The sequence below is a fragment of the Pristiophorus japonicus genome, chromosome 5, assembly GCF_044704955.1.
Source record: "Pristiophorus japonicus isolate sPriJap1 chromosome 5, sPriJap1.hap1, whole genome shotgun sequence".
NCBI lineage: Eukaryota > Metazoa > Chordata > Chondrichthyes > Pristiophoridae > Pristiophorus > Pristiophorus japonicus.
In genome coordinates this window covers 137405673-137422443 of record NC_091981.1, presented here as the reverse complement: position 1 = coordinate 137422443, position 16771 = coordinate 137405673, and the positions used below count along the sequence as shown (strand labels likewise).

Genomic DNA, 16771 nt, shown 5'->3' with positions numbered 1-16771 from the left:
GAGGGAAACAAGAGGGAGACAGAGGCAAAAAATAGAAAGGAGAATAGTAAAAGTGGAGGGCAGAGAATCCCAAGACAAAAAACAAAAAGGGCCACATTACAGCAAAATTCTAAAGGGGCAAGATGTGTTAAAAAGACAAGCCTGAAGGCTCTGTGCCTCAATGCGAGGAGTATTCGGAATAAGGTGGACGAATTAACTGCGCAGATAGCAGTTAATGGATATGATGTAATAGGCATCACAGAGACATGGCTCCAGGGTGACCAAGGCTGGGAACTCAACATCCAGGGGTATTCAACATTTAGGAAGGATAGACAGAGAGAAAGGAGGCGGGGTGGCATTGCTGGTTAAAGAGGAAATTAATGTAATAGTAAGGAAAGACATTGGCTTGGATGATGCGGAATCTGTATGGGTGGAGCTGCGGAATACCAAAGGGCAGAAAACGCTGGTGTGTACAGGCCACCAAACAGAAGTAGTGAGGTTGGGGACAGCATCAAACAAGAAATAAGGGATGTGTGCAATAAAGGTACAGCAGTTATCATGGGCGACTCAATTTACATATAGATTGGGCTAACCTAACTGGTAGCAATGAGGTAGAGGAGGATTTCCTGGAGTGTGTTAGGGATGGTTTTCTTGACCAATATCTCGAGGAACCAACTAAAGAGCTCGCCATCCTAGACGGGGTGATATGTAATGAGAAGGGACTAAATATTAATCTTGTTGTGCGAGGCCCCTTGGGGAAAAGTGAACATAATATGGTAGAATTCTTTATTAAGCTGGAGAGTGACACAGTTAATTCAGAAACTAGGGTCCTAAACTTCGATGAAAGCTAACTTCGACGGCATGAGGTGCGAATTGGCTAGAATAGACTGGCAAATGATACTTAAAGGGTTGATGGTGGATAGGCAATGCCAAACATTTATAGATCACATGGATGAACTTCAACAGTTGTACATCCCTGTCTGGAGTAAAAATAAAACCGTGGCTAACAAGGGAAATTAAGGATAGTGTTAGAGTCAAGGAAGAGCCATATAAATTGGCCAGAAAAAGCAGCAAACTTGAGGATTGGGAGAAATTTAGAATTCAGCAGAGGATGACAAAGGGTTTAATTAGGAGGGGGAAAATAGAGTACGAGAGGAAGCTTGCCGGGAACATAAAAACTGACTGCAAAAGCTTCTATAGATATGTGAGGAGAAAAAGATTAGTGAAGACAAACGTAGGTCCCTTGCAGTCAGACTCAGGTGAATTAATAATGGGGAACAAAGAAATGGCAGACCAATTGAACAAATACTTTGGTTCTGTCTTCACGAAAGAAGACACAAATGACCTTCCGGATGTACTACGGGACCGAGGGTCTAGTGAGAAGGAGGAACTGAAGGATATCCTTATTAGGCGGGAAATTGTGTTGGGGAAATTGATGGGATTTAAGGCCGATAAATCCCTGGGGCCAGATTGTCTGCATCCCAGAGTACTTAAGGAGGTGGCTCTAGAAATAGTGGATGCATTGGTGATCATTTTCCAACAGTCTATCGACTCTGGATCAGTTCCTATGGACTGGAGGGTAGCGAATGTAACACCATTTTTTAAAAAAGGAGGGAGAGGAAAAACGGTAATTATAGACCGGTTAGTCTGACATCAGTAGTGGGGAAAATGTTGGAATCAATTATTAAGGATGAAATAGCAGCGCATTTGGAAAGCAGTGACAGGATCAGTCCAAGTCAGCATGGATTTGTGAAAGGGAAATCATGCTTGACAAATCTTCTGGAATTTTTTAAGGATGTAACTAGTAGAGTGGACAAGGGAGAACCAGTGGATGTGGTGTATTTGGACTTTCAAAAGGCCTTTGACAAGGTCCCATATAAGAGATTGGTGTGAAAAATCAAAGCACATGGTATTGGGGGTAATGTACTGGTGGGGATAGAGAATTGGTTGGCAGACAGGAAGCAGAGAATCGGGATAAACGGGTCTTTTTCGGAATGGGAGGCAGTGACTAGTGGAGTGCTGCAGGGCTCAGTGCTGGGACCCCAGTTCTTTACATTATACATTAATGATTTGGATGAAGGAATTGAATATAATATCTCCAAGTTTGCAGATGACACTAAACTGGGTGGTGGTGTGAGCTGTGAGGAGGATGCTAAGAGGCTGCAGGATGATTTGGACAGGTTAGGTGAGTGGGCAAATGCTTGGCAGATGCAGTATAATGTGGATAAATGTGAGGTTATCAATTTTGGTGTCAAAAACACGAAGGCAGAATATTATCTGAATGGTGGCAGATTAGGAAAAGGGGAGGTGCAACGAGACCTGGGTGTCATGGTTCATCAGTCATTGAAAGTTGGCATGCAGGTACAGCAGACGGTGAAGAAGGCAAATGGCATGTTGGCCTTCATAGCTAGGGGATTTGAGTATAGGAGCAGGGAGATCTTACTGCAATTGTACAGGACCTTGTTGAGGCCTCACCTGGAATATTGTGTTCTGTTTTGGTTTCCTAATTTGAGGAAGGGAGTGCAGCGAAGGTTCACCAGACTGATTCCAGGGATGGCTGGAATGACATATGAGGAGAGACTGGATCAACTGGGTCTTTATACACTTGGGTTTAGAAGGATGAAAGGTGATCTCATAGAAACGTATAAGATTCTGACGGGACGGGACAGGTTAGCTGCGGGAAGTATGTTCCTGATGTTGGGGAAGTCCAGAACCAGGGGACACAGTCTTAGGATACAGGTTAGGCCATTTTGGACCGAGATGAGGAGAAACTTCTTCACTCAGAGAGTTGTTAACCTGTGGAATTCCCTGCCGCAGAGAGTTGTTGGTGACAGTTCATTGGATATATTCAAGAGGGTATTAGAAATGGTCCTTGCGGCTAAAGGGATCAAGGGGTATGGAGAGAAAGCAGGAAAGGGGTACTGAGGTGAATGATCAGCCATGATCTTATTGAATGGTGGTGCAGGCTCGAAAGGCCGAATGGCCTACTCCTGCACCTATTTTCTATGTTTTTATGTTTCTATGTTAACATTATTGCTGGACATTTCGTGGTGAAGGTGTGTACCCAATACACTTCAGCCTCCTCGGTTCCAGTCTCTAATTCAGCCTGATCCACCGTGGATCGATCTTCCTCTGCAACGTGGTGCTTTTCAGGTTTTGCAGGGTTTGCAGCTCGCCTGCACATTTGCCAGATGCGTCCCATTGTTCTGCAGCCGTTGCACGCATCGTGCTTGAAGCGGCATTGATGGGCCCGATGATCACCTCCACAATGCCAAAAAGGTGTTAACTGCCTCGCATTAACAATTGATGGCGGACTCTGGGTCATCTGAGGTCATGCAGCAGCCGGCATATACGTTCTGTCATGTATAATCCAGCTTGAAACCGATGTTACTTTATGCTGCAAAAATTGTTTGGTGTTATCGCTGGTGGACATAAATGCCTGGGCTATCCTTTTGGCTTTGCTCATAATCTGTGTTTCAACAGTCAATAGTTTGCGAAGGATTACCTCATGGCCAATGCCAAGTATAAACAAGTCTCTCAGCATTTGTTCAAGGAATCCATCAAATTCGCAATGTCCTACAAGGCGCCTTAGTTCGATGACGTAGCTCGCCACTTCCTGACCCTCCAACCGTTGACACGTGTAGAATCGATACCTCGCCATCAAAATGCTTTCCTTAGGATTTAGGTGCTCCCGGACCAGTGTACACAATTCTTCATAGGATTTGGTTGTTGGTTTTATCGGAGCTAGAAGATTCTTCATGAGGCCATAGGTTATTGCCCCGCAGATGGTAAGGAGGATCCCACTTCGTTTGGCAGCTTTCTCATCCCCTTCCAGCTCATTGAGCATGAAGTATTGGTCGAGTCTCTCCACGAAGGCCTCCCAATCATCCCCTTCTGAGAACTTCTCCAAGATACCAAAAAACTTCTCCAAGATACCAACTGTTCTTTTCATTTTCGCGCGGTTGTTCGTTATCTCGTCACCAATTGTTATGCTCATAATAAAGGATGAAACTGAGTACTGGAAGGAATGAGTATGTGTAACCTTAGCTCCTTTAATTAGACTCCAGAGTGCAGGTACCACGTGGGTGGGCTGCTTATATACAGTGCTCCCAAGGGATGCTGGGTTGCCATGGGTTAAATACATAGCAGTCCATGTACTGCACAAGCTGCTATGGTCTGTTGAACCCTTTTAAACAGTTGGCCATACATTGGTGGAAAATAGAAGGACTTTTATGAAACCCTTGGGGAAGGCAGGTGCATGTGTACTACTGACGCTTGAAAGTGAATGCAAACTTAAACTGGTCCTCCCTTTTGAGTGGGATAGACCAAAATCTGTTCGAAATGTCCAGTACCGTGAATGTTTTCGCGGATGCTGGGATACTCCCGATCAGGTCGACTACAGCTGCGACGGTGGGGGCACAGGCTGGGATGTTCTTGTTAAGAACCCGATAGTCCACAGTGGCTCTCCACGAATTGTCCAGTTTCCTAACCGGCCAAATTGGAGAGTTTACATGGGTCGCGATGGGTCTCAGCACACCCTGCTCAACCAGTGATACCAATGCCGTCTCTAAATCCATCTCTGTCTCTCTGGGGAAGTTGTACAGTTGCTGTGGTCAGGCCATGGGGTCTCCTTCTACTCTGACCTCCACCCCTGCTATCCTCCCGCAGTCGTGCTTGTGTGTAGTGAATTCCTCGAGGTTGGCCCACACATCCGCTCTGTACTCCGCCGGGGTAGAGGTGACCAAAAGTTCAAGGTCATAACTACCCTTGGGCTTCATCGTACACGCGGTTCCCTTGCCTTGCTTCCCTGGTATAACTACCACCTCCTTCTCCTTTCCTGTGCATACTGCCCCCCATTGACAGTGATTCCGGAAATCCACCAATATCTTGTGGGCCAGTATGAAGTCTGCCCCTAAAATGCCTATTCCCTCCCGCTCCCACCGCATCAGGACACATTTCCACTCCGTATCTAGTGTCCCCAGATCGATGGCTAGTGGGATGGAGAAAGATCCCGTTCGTTCGTTCCCGGTGAACCCTACTAAGTTATATGGGACCCCGTTCGATAGAGGTGATGTGGCCAGGTTATCCGCATAGACAATAGTGCTTGGAGCTCCAGTGTCCAGCAGATAGATCGTTTGCACCTTCTCCACCCCCATCGTCACGCACAGTTTTTTCCAAGCATCATAACTTAGTGGGCACAGGTAAAAGGGTTGAGAGCGACTGGTACAACCTACTATCCAGGGAAAACAAAAGTAATTTGGCTAACTCAGCTTCGTTACAATTATTGATCCCCCCCACCTGCTCCACATCCATAAAATGGACAGATGGGTCACCTTTGCTGGTCAATTTGATCAGGTTAGAGACCATTGCCTGCAGCTGGGAAGTCATAGATGGGACCACGAAGTCACTCTGAAGTGGTCTTTGCTCTTGACCGCCTACGGGTGCACCATATTTCCGCTGCCGGACAGGGCACATGGGTCCTGGTCCCGGCACTTTGGGCGGTGGTCGAGCATCCTCCTCTGCCTCACAGTCCTCCTTATCTTTCCCCTGCTTATCCTCATCTACCCAGGCCATTCCTGGAGCTACCAAGCAGACCATCCCTTTGGCCTTAGATAGAGCATCGGTTAAATTCCGAATCTGCTCCTGGCAAGGACCATGATTACCCGTATCAAACCCCCTGGTGCTAGCGACTCTGTATGCCACCTGAATATCTGTCAACTGCTCTTCCAGCATCTTTACCTCACTCGACAAGCAAGCATTCTCCTCCCTAACCGCCCTCTCGTTCCCCTTTGCCTCAGTTACCTGGCATTGCAGGAACTCCTTATGGTTACGGAAGGTTTCCTCCTGGCTTATTCTTCCTCTCTTCTCATCACTTAGCTACGTGCATAACCTGCTCCCTAGTACAGCCCTTGCGTCTGACTGTGCCTCAGACTCCCTGAGCTCTGCCGCTAACTTACCAACCTGCTCATCTAGCAGTTGCACTTGTCTTTGTAGACAGATGAGCCATATCGCCTTTTCAATGCTGCGCCTATGCTCCTTGCCCTCGGTCCATTCTGCCGCTGCATCCGCTGGATGCTCAACATGCAACAAACCTAGCACCCACTTCTTAGTGATGTTCACCTTCTTAAATACATATGAAGAAATCCCTTCCTCCCTTTGGGATTTTTCACCAAAAGCACTGTCCATGACTGATTTACACTCTTTTAATCCAGGTCCCTTCGTGGTCGCCATGACCTGTGTAAGCGGTTTTGATCCTAACCCAATGGTTAGATGGACGGTTCAAATTGCCCCCGCCTTCCGAGAATTCTATACCCGGGGATTATTATTCAGAGTGTAAATGGAATAAGTCACGGACAGGAATGCTTCGGTGAAAAATCGCACTTATTTATTTGGTCTAACATACACTGGCTAAAACACGTACTACTAAACAAAATCACTGTCTCTGTGGAGAATAAAACAACATACAGTACAACACTGAGGACTGGTGACATGCAGTAATTTCCTTGTTGCTATGGTGGAGTCTAACTCCCCCCTACCAGCGAATTACCCAGTCGCATGAAGCTCCCTCCCCAGGATAGCCCGAAAAAGCTTCACTTACAAGAAAACTCTGAGCCCTTTATACCCCACACAGCTGGCGTGGCGCTCTGGTTACCGGCTTGGGACACTCGCGACCATGTTCACCAGTTGGTCTCGATCGCTCAGCTGGTCCTTCTTCTTGTCACGTCGGTCTGGGTGGAGCGAAAGAGAGGGGGGAATGTTCGAAAGCTGGAGAACGATCCAGAACTCTAGAGAATGATGGAAAAGAGTCCATCTTTAAAGGAGTCCTGCTGCCTGCTACCCTTATCTCTCCCGCCAATCTTTGAAATCTTTTTGCTTCTAAGTACTCCGGTGCTTAGTCAGTGATGGGCCATCAGACCCATGTGTATTGGACCGATGGCCCTGGGTCTGGGACATCTCTCGGCTTTTGTGTAGGGAAGAACTGGCCCCTCTTGGTCTGGCCAGGCTAGTGGGTCCATTGTTCTGTTTCTCTTCTAAGATGGAGATGAGAAGTGCCTTTGCATATTTGAGTGGTTTTCCAATAGTTTATGCATACCTCAGATATCTGAGCCCCTTTCCCTTTGCTGGGGCGAACCCGTACATTCTGGATGACTGACAGTTCTTTGTCACAGCCAACTGCCATGCGATCTCTGGAGTTTTAACAAACCAGCCTTTTCACGTATCTGCACAGGGTGACCCCATCACAGGGAAAGTACCCTCAGAGAAAAACCCAAAAGTCCACGAAATAGTCTCGACTGAGTCCATTCTTTAAACAGAGACTTTGCGATCTCTTCAGCATGGAATACAAGAGCAGGGAGGTTGTGCTTAAATTGTTTAATACTCTGTTTAGGCCACAGCAGGAGTACTGCGGCAGTTCTGGTCGCCGGAATATAGGAAGGACGTGATTGCACTAGAGAGGGTGCAGAGGAGATTTACCAGGATGCTGCCTGGAATGGAGAATCTTAGCTATGAGGACAGATTTGATAGGCTGGGTTTGTTCTCATTGGAACAGAGGAGGTTGAGAGGAGACCTCATTGAGGTATACAAAATTTTGAGGGGCCTGGATATAGTGGATAGCAAGGGCCTATTTCCATTGGTGGAGGGTTCAATTACGAGGGGGCATAGTTTTAAGGTGGTTGCTGGAAGGTACAGAGGGGATTTGAGGGGGGGCTTCTTCACACAGAGGTTTGTGGGGGTCTGGATTTCACTGCCTGGAAGGGTGGTGGATGCAGAAACCCTCACCACATTTAAAAGGTGCTTGTATGGGCACTTAGAGTGCCTTAACCTGCAGGGTTACGGGCCTAGAGCTGGTAATTGGGATTAGATTGGATAACCTCTTGTTGGCTGGCGCAGATACGATGGTAAGTGCTGCAGGGAATCGAATATGACCAGGGTGATCTCCTGGACTAGTTCTGATCGCCTGGATGGGTCAGAGAGGAATTTTCCCAGATTTTTTTTTTCTCCCTAAATTGGCCTGGGTTTTTTCTGGTTTTTGCCTCTCCCAGGAGATCACATGACTCTGGTTGGGGTGGAGTGTAGATTGTTTTATTGTAACGGATTTCACAGTTGTGTGGGGTAGACTGGTTGGGCTGGGTGCTCTTTTCGCCATTTTTCATTGTTCATAGGTTTATATGTAACCTTCAGGGATGCTGACCGAAGGCCCTGCGGCTCGTTGTCGGCCGGCACGGACATTATGGGCCAAAATGACCTGCTTCTGCGCTGTAAATTTCTATGTTTCTATGTCTATGCTTCTATACTCACTGATTTAATCATTTATATTATATCGTCTGCATGCCGTTGCATAAAAAGTCTTCTGATGTATCAACTAGTTTGAACTGTATCTGATATCTATATTAAATTAATATTCATTAATTTTACTTTGAGTTTATTAAAACATATTTTCACAGAATCTAACAGCAATAATGAGCTTCAAAGTAATAATGACTCCAAGTTGTTTATATACCTAGTGGTCATTTTATCAATTGACAGTCCTTCGCGCTGTAACCGTTGTTGGCATGGTAATGCTTTCGAACCTTCGACATTATTCGAGTCCTGGAGTATTTCTTCAGGTGCACTTCTATTTTCAGTTTCTTAGGTTGCCATTATTGCAATATATTTGGAAACAGTCCTTGACTGTTAGTTGTTCCCCTTTAACTTTGCTTCAGGAAAATATACTTTATTTATAAATGACTGGATAAGACAAATAAACATCACATACAATTCAGATTCAACTGTGACCCCACGTAGAGATTGTAAATGTCCATGTGTACTCTGTTCTGATTGCATGTTTATTTTCTTAGAACTCCTGATGAACCAATGGAAGAAGAGCCAGCTTTGTGAAGTGCCAAGTTCATCCAGCTATTTCCTTAACATGACATCATTGTCGGTCCCCTAAGACTCTCCCAGACATGTCGTGTCTGCTGTTTGGGTAGTGTAAATCAGCTGGGTCTTTCAGACAGAACAGCCTACAAATAGTGGCAACTTCACTTGCTCTTGGAATACTTAAAAGGACACATCTTTAATGATTTTTTTTAAAATAAAGAAATGTCTTACAGGTCAGAGATATTTTCGCAAATTTCTTTCTCTCGACTATACCGCTGGCTGTTTTTTTTGGAGGCTGAAGTACCCATAGATTTTCAGTGATGCACTGAAACCATTCTGTTGTTTCTTGAAGGATGACTTTCTAAAAGCATTGAAACCTTCTGAACTGAGGTCATGCTGATCTGTTGCTGTGCCTTTGGAAGAGGAGGGAAAAGAATCTAACACTTTCATTAAAAATGCCTTAACATATACTGGTACAAAAATAAAGCTTTTATTTTAGGCACCTTTAAAAATAACAAGGAACTACATTGAAATAATTCTTTGAAATTTTAGAATGTCAGGAATGATTAGTAACACAATAACACCTTGAATTATTTATTTGTCAAACTGCAGTATTTTTTGATATTAGTATTGATATCATGACCAAGTTCTTCATTTGTTTTTGTATTTTTTGAGCTGTAAAGAACCACTGTATTAAAGCCATAAGTGAGAATCAGCTGTCATTCTTTGATCTGTAAATTTGAACAAAACTTTGATTTTAAACAAGCATCTCTTCTAGTCTTTAATATGTTTTTACTTATCATAAACCTTAATCAGAAGAATGAGGGAAAGAAAACAAAGCCAGTTTTATTCAAATGACAACATTTTTCCTTTTTGTCAGGCAATAATTTTCCCCATGCATATGGGTATGTTTAAGGTTAGACCTTTTTCTTTTTCAAATTTTTTTATAAATGTTTGTGTTACAGCAAATTAAATGTGCTGTTGGCCGTCGAATGTTTAACAGTTTGGATGTTTCTCTCAGAGTTTTGAGGAGTGATTCTGATTGTTTCCTTTTTATTGTATAACACTCCTGTGCACCAATCAACAGAAAATATATGATTATTACATAACAATACATACACAATACAGTCTAATGATTTTCAGTCAAAACTCAAAAGTTAGCAGGGAGCAGAGTCAGTCAGAAAATGACCCCATTGACCAGTTTAAGATTCTGATCTCTGATTAGCTTTTCTGCCTCAGTGACATTAGAGCACTGTTGCACGCTTGGGGTAATGAGAAAAAACTTATAGCTGAAAGCTAGATGGACTGAAATATAAGTCATAGTCTTTCTAGGGTGTGTTATAAATTTACTATTGTGCTGTTTCATCATATTCCTGGAGGACCTGGTCATGAAGCTTTGTTAAAATGGCTACAATATCAGCTCCAGATTTTTTTTCCATTTTTGACCTATTTTAATATTAGAATTTTGTGGTGTGGGTAATTAGCTCTTTTTATGGATGAAATGAGGAACACTCCCTGTGGATTGAGAGGAAGAGACATCCTGCCTCGCAGCTTAGTACAGGTGCAAGTGTGATTATAAATTAAATAAGACTAAAGGGTCTGGATGGAGCAATTATCCACTTATTCTTAGTGATCTGTGTTTGAAATCAGCCCATAATATTGAGATGAAGGTTTCTATTTTCTCTGCTGGTTTAAATGAGTTTGGCAGTCTCAAGCCTGTTCCTAGTAAAGTCCCCACGGTGCAAAACTAGCCAAAAACAAATGGCAGTTAATTGGCAACCTTACTCAGAAGCTACAAGCAAATCTCACATTAGTACAGTAAGGGTTGCTTTCCTGAGGATAGGGTTAAGATTCATTGATACAGTAGAGTTGAGGGAACTATACTTTGTATCTGACCTGGGAATGCCTGATGCTGAACTGGGTGACAAAAGTGGAAAATGTATCCATTCCCCACTGAACATTCCTGGTGAGCAAAAAGAAAGATTCATTACAAAAATATAAATTAAGAAAAAGATCAAGGTAAATGCTAAATTGGCCTATAATTGCTGAGCATTCTCATAGCTGGAGTTCTACCTCACTATAGCAGCTGCTTAAAAAGGGAGAACATTCTATCATTACGTGCTGAGCATTTGGCGACAAGGAAAATCCTTTCTTTGCCCCTGATCCCTTCATTGGTTTTTAAACTGATGGTAGGGACAACTTGCTCAGATTGGGGCTAGGAGCTAGCCATGGACAAGCAATGGAGAATGGTAGTACTGGGTGGATGTGAAATTATGCCATTGAGAAATTATGTGGTATTGATGCTGTTCATCTGAAAATTCACCCCATAGTCTTATATTACACAGTCAGTTCATCTCATGCACACATACCCCATTAAAAATAAGAAGCAAATTGACTAATAATATAGCTCACAGAAGTGCATCTTTTAAAGAGCAGCAGTTCCAAATCAAACTGTAATCGAATGATGAAGAACCTCAAGGTCCTTTTGTGTTTTGTGTTACTTTTGTTGACAGTTTTTTTGTGTGTTTCATTTAAACAATCCTCATCATCATAGGCAGTCCCTCGAAATGAGGATGACTTGCTTCCACGCCAAAAAAGGATGAGTTCACAGGTGTTTCAATGAAGGACCTAATATTCCAGATCCCGAACTACATTCTGAAGGGTGGAAGATGCCTGTGCGTGGATTTTTTAATGTGTGGTGGCCGTTGCACACCAGCTACCACACGGGCTTGACAGAGCTAGGTCTTGGTCCAGTGGCAAGGATTACCGAAGACGACTGGAGATCAGCTCTGCTGCACGGACCTAGTGCGTACACATCTCGCAGTTTGGGCTGGTCAGTGCTGCCCCTGGGCCCTCGCCTCTTCTGGTCTCGAACTCACGCCTCTCCTGGGCTCCGATCATGTCCCTCTATAATCTCTCGCCGCTCCTTCACCCCGACCTCGCCACTCCTGCTGTATCTGCCCATGCTCCAATCATAGACCTGGACTTTGTTGATGTCCCTCTTCATGCCGTCGCCCTCCTGCACCAGCCCGCGCTGTACCTTGCAGTGGTACGCCGCCCACACTGCCCATGGCCGCCGCTCGCCGCTCCTTTTATGGCCCCGACCTGCCACTGATGGTCTCTCGCAGGTCGGGGCTGCCACGCTGTCAGGGACTGCTCGCCGCTCCTTTTATGGCCCTGACCTGCCGCTGGTATTCTCACGCAAGTCGGGGCCTCCCTGATAAAGTGCAACATCTCCACTGACACCTAGGAATCCCTGGCCAAAGACCGTTCTAAGTGGAGGAATTGCATCCGGGAGGGCGCTGAGCACCTCGAGAACAATCAGTACAATGATGTTAGTGAGGGACCTGGCTTTGACAAATGAGTAAGTTGCATTATTATCCAAAGATATAATCACACAGGTTGTGCTTCAACAAGTGATTGAGCCATTTTAATTATGGCTCTTTATTTGCCTCTCTCACACCACCGTCAAGCTCTACTCCCCTCATATTATAATTCGATAGAAAGAAAAAAAGAACAAAAAGATGCTAATCACAATTTCTTTTGATTATTTGCATTCTAAAAGAGGAGAGAGGAACACCCTTTACATACCTAAACGCTTTAAGAAAACAATACAATGCACTGTCCAAATAGTACAAGTTACTTAACAGCATTTCAGATTGTGAAAGCTCAGTGACTTGTACATTGCAAAACTTTAGGGCCTCAGTTCATTGAGAGAGGATCTCAATTCATCTTCTGGACACAAACTCCATATAACTTAGAAAACTCTTACTGCTATCAGCCAAGGAGAAACCACTCTTTAAAAAAAATCCAATCTCAATACTTAATGTAAGTCACTCCAATGTTATTGTCACCAATGATTACATTATTAAGCTTTGCATATGTTTATTGATCAAGCATGAATTGCTTTTGCGTGTATTTGCTATTGTTCTAATCTACTGTCCTGCTTTCATGTTCAGGTCAGCTCCATTTCATGCAGCACAAATTCCAGTTCTTGCCTTTTCACTCACTCACCCAAGAATAATGTACATTTAGATCAATCACTGTCTCGCTGTACTATCCATTGCAATGGTCATTGTTGATTGATTCATTGTAATCAGCATCTCCAGTCCATTGCAGTTTTAAAAATGCTTCAGCTTATTCTTTGTCTTGTCCTCTGCCACCTTCTGACATGGTAGTTTAAATGTTATGGAACTTCATAGTGTTCTTGCCCTTTGGGTGACATAAATCTGTAAAGAATGTCCGTACCTTTCTGACATCCAACATTAGCATTACCCAAAAAGAGTGGAATCAGCATAGTTAGCAGCATTGATCTAATAGGGATACTCAGTTATTTGTTGATTTATTTATTGATTCAGGTCTTGGCTGTTGTTACATATGAACATAGTGAACGTCAGCATCCATTTGCTTCACATTTAATTGATTGGATATCATTTGTACAAGCGGTAAAGAAGAATGCAACCATCCTTCAGAGACAATTGTGATTTTAAAATGAGCTTGCAGATGTTTGCCTTTCTGCGTTACCTGCAGGTGATGCAGGGTGTGTTGCTTTTAACTCTCACCAGATCACAGTGAATACAAAGGTCAAATGTTTCCCAAGTTTTTGGTGGGTGAGTTCAGGCAGAGTTGAAGGCTCCAACAGCAACAAAAATAAAAAAGAGTTTATCAAGGCTGATTAAGTGGAGCCTTTGAAGACTGTTTGAAAGTTTGTGCAGTAGCTTAAAGTTTCAGTATCTCAGTTGGTTTATGTATCCGGCTTATGTATTTTTTATTTGAAACATTTTAATTTAATATGTAGCATGTATCCACTTTCACCATGGGATGTCCAAAACAGTGAGGTAAAAACAATTAAGACTGTGTCACTTAGATCTTTCATAAAAAGAGCTGCATTAATGTCTGGTTAGATATTAGATTAAAGCCTAGATAGATAGATATCAACTGAGTTGATCAAATAATCAATCAGATGTGATGATCTTCTTACAGAAGAGGTCTGTAGAAGATGACTAATAATCCACAGAACATGAGACCAAATCCCACCATGGCAGTTTGAGAAAAAGAAAATTGGAAATAAAAAGTTAGTATCTGTAAAAGTGACCATGAAGTTGGATTACTTAAAAAAAATTGGTTCATTAATCATCTTTAGGGAAAGAAACCTTATCCGGTCTGGCCTATATGTGACTCCAGACCCTTAACTACTCTGTAAAGTAGCCTAGCAATTCACTCAGTTGTATCAAACCTTTCCAGGGCAACTCGGGATTGGTGATAAATGCTGGCCTAGTCAGTGACACCCACATTATAAGAATAAATAAATCACCTGTTCTTCTTCATATATGAGCCTAAGGTTGGGTAGCTTAGTTGGCTAAATACTGGGTTTAAATCATGATGGGTTCAGTTAGCCTTTAATCCTTTTGAGATGGACGAGAAACACATCTTAAGAAATCAGTTACTGCAAAGACTAACCAGTACTTGCCAGACTGTTACAGTATTTCTTGGCTGTTTGGCAATGTATCGAACGGGCATTCCTTGCTGAATGCAGATGAACCTTTCTATACAGTGAGTGTTGATGAACTATTTAACTGCAGTGTGTTATCACAGTTGAGTCAAATCTTGTCCATGCATACATTGTCCAGCAAGGACCATTGCATTTCATTACATTTGCTGCTTTATATTTAAATTTCCATTTATTGTAAATTCTTGGTTTTCATGCTCTCATCCATTTGAAATGCAAGCTACATACATGAGAAATTAATGCCCATTAGTTTTAGAAAATTACCAGGAAGTCTGTCATGTGACATAACCACAGTGTCTTCCGAGAAGTACGAGCAAATTAATGAATCCCATCTCCTGATGCAGAGCTTCGAGCAGTGGAAGTGGTTACTGGGAATTCAGGCGGGAATATTAGTAGGCCCTGAAGGATTTTCTGTCCTGACCTCCATAGCTGAATTCCCATTAAATGTTCCCATACTGAAAGCATGGATTTGTAAAATCTACACCATGTTCTTTATAATTCATTGGCCTTGGACAGTATGTAAAAGGTGTCACATGCAACATCAACAACAAGCATTTATATAGCACCTTTAATGTAGTAAAGCATCCCAAAGGAGGAGAGAGAGGCAGAGAGGTTTAGGGAGGGAATACCAGAGCTTAGGGTCTAAACATTATTAAAACATGAGAGTAAAGAATTTGAAATATTCATATGTACATGTGTCACACTCCAGATCTCACATGGCAGGTGTCACACTTCATGATAGATCCAAAATAATATTTTTAAAAGGTGAACGAAAGCCAATCAATAACCTGGATTCTGAAATTTACAACAACTTAACAACTTCCAGTTAACCTCAGCTACAATCAGCACAGTTACAAGCAGCTACAGCTACCAGGATTCCCACAGGATGTACTTGAGCAGTGGCTTTAAAGGTCATCATCATAGGCAGCCCCTCGGAATCGAGGAAGACTTGCTTCCACTCCTAAAGGCTTTAAAGATACAGACCAGGTTAAAAGCTAGACTTTACAACTGTGCTCCAACCTCAGATTACCCATAAGCAATATCACAGCATATCCACTGGTTTAAATAAGAAGTGTAATAAGTTCAACAACTTTCTTGCAAGCAGTTAGGAGACAACTTAACATTGAAATGAAATGATTTTTAGTGGCAATCAGGCCAAGGTTTAGTTTGTCTATTCATATTGGTAAAGATCACTGCAAATGCTGAAGTGCATAATTCCCTCTCTCCTACCCATTCAGTATCAAAAGTTTATTTGTTTAAATGTATTAGTGTGTAGAGGTTGGAATGGATTGATATTACTTAAAACTAAGTATCTTATATGTTGCTTGAACAATCCACATTCTGAGGGGGCTGATAATCATCACTTGGTGTGTTTCTGTGTTATGTATACGTAGGCAGTGTTACCATAAGTCAGTAACATGAACTTTTGGGGAATGAATTTCCTTTTCTATAAATTAATGGCTGTTAACTTTTTTCAGTTGCCATTTGCGCCACTTCTCCAGGGTTTCCACTGATTTTCTGCGAAGTTATGTGGATCCTGGGAGAACCCCCCATGGAAGTTGCAGGCGTTCGTGTATTATATTTACGTGACAACTGACATTCAAATCCTTTTAATACTTCTGTCTTCTGCAGTAATTGAAGCGGGAGATCAGCAGATCCCCTGGAGAAACAGGATAAACCAGCATGTTCAGCTATTTGTCCAGATCTCCTGACACAGGAGACCCCATGCATTTCCTCCCCTCAACTCTCTTTGGAAGGGAGCTAATCCACAATGTTTTAAAAATTCTTACCCTTCTTCAGAGGTCCAAGCTGCTTCCCTAGCCTGGATCTGTTCTCCTTAGTGGGATCCTTTTTCACTTATCTAGAAGCTGCTATGCCTCTTTTCACTGGACATACTTGCCTCTAGTGTTGCACTGGGTTCCTTATGGGCTGGGGATGTGGGAACTACCAGTTTTGGAAGTCCCCACCCCTGGACCCTTGCATACATTAACTTGCATGTGGTGGCAGAGGCTCTGTCTCTTACAAGACCCCAGCAAGAATTCCCAACTGAGATCAGGATCCAGCACATCCATGTCCCAGCAATTTTCCAAGCCATTCTGATGGACTCCTGCTCGAGTTACAACAGGGATTCAGTAGAACAGCCAGGAGAATTGAGCTGACAGTTACAGGCCACTCTGATTAGTGGATATACTGTTATACTTTTCATGTTATGCTTCATATTTATTTGTGAGACTTTATCAATAACATACATCTTGTTCTAATGTCTAAAATGTTCAGTTCCTTTAAACCACATGAAATGAAGGAGTAGTGTATTGGCAAAGGATGTTAGAAAGTGAAGACAATTTAGGTATAATTACACCATCCTCTCTCCTCATGATGGAAATATAGTACAAGTGTAAAACTGAGTAGAATATTCTTTCAGTG

The 16771-nt window shown here is 42.9% G+C and overlaps 1 protein-coding gene across 1 annotated transcript in view; it reads left to right on the top strand.

The window, feature by feature from the left end:
• Nucleotides 1-8973, top strand: part of LOC139264466 (histone deacetylase 9-like) — a 1015340-nt gene extending 1006367 nt beyond the window's left edge. The window contains exon 26 of the mRNA XM_070880994.1: nt 8817-8973. Coding sequence (XP_070737095.1) covers nt 8817-8856 — 40 coding nt within the window. The 3' untranslated portion in view covers nt 8857-8973. The remainder of the gene's footprint in view (nt 1-8816) is intronic.
• Nucleotides 8974-16771: the final 7798 nt, after the last annotated feature.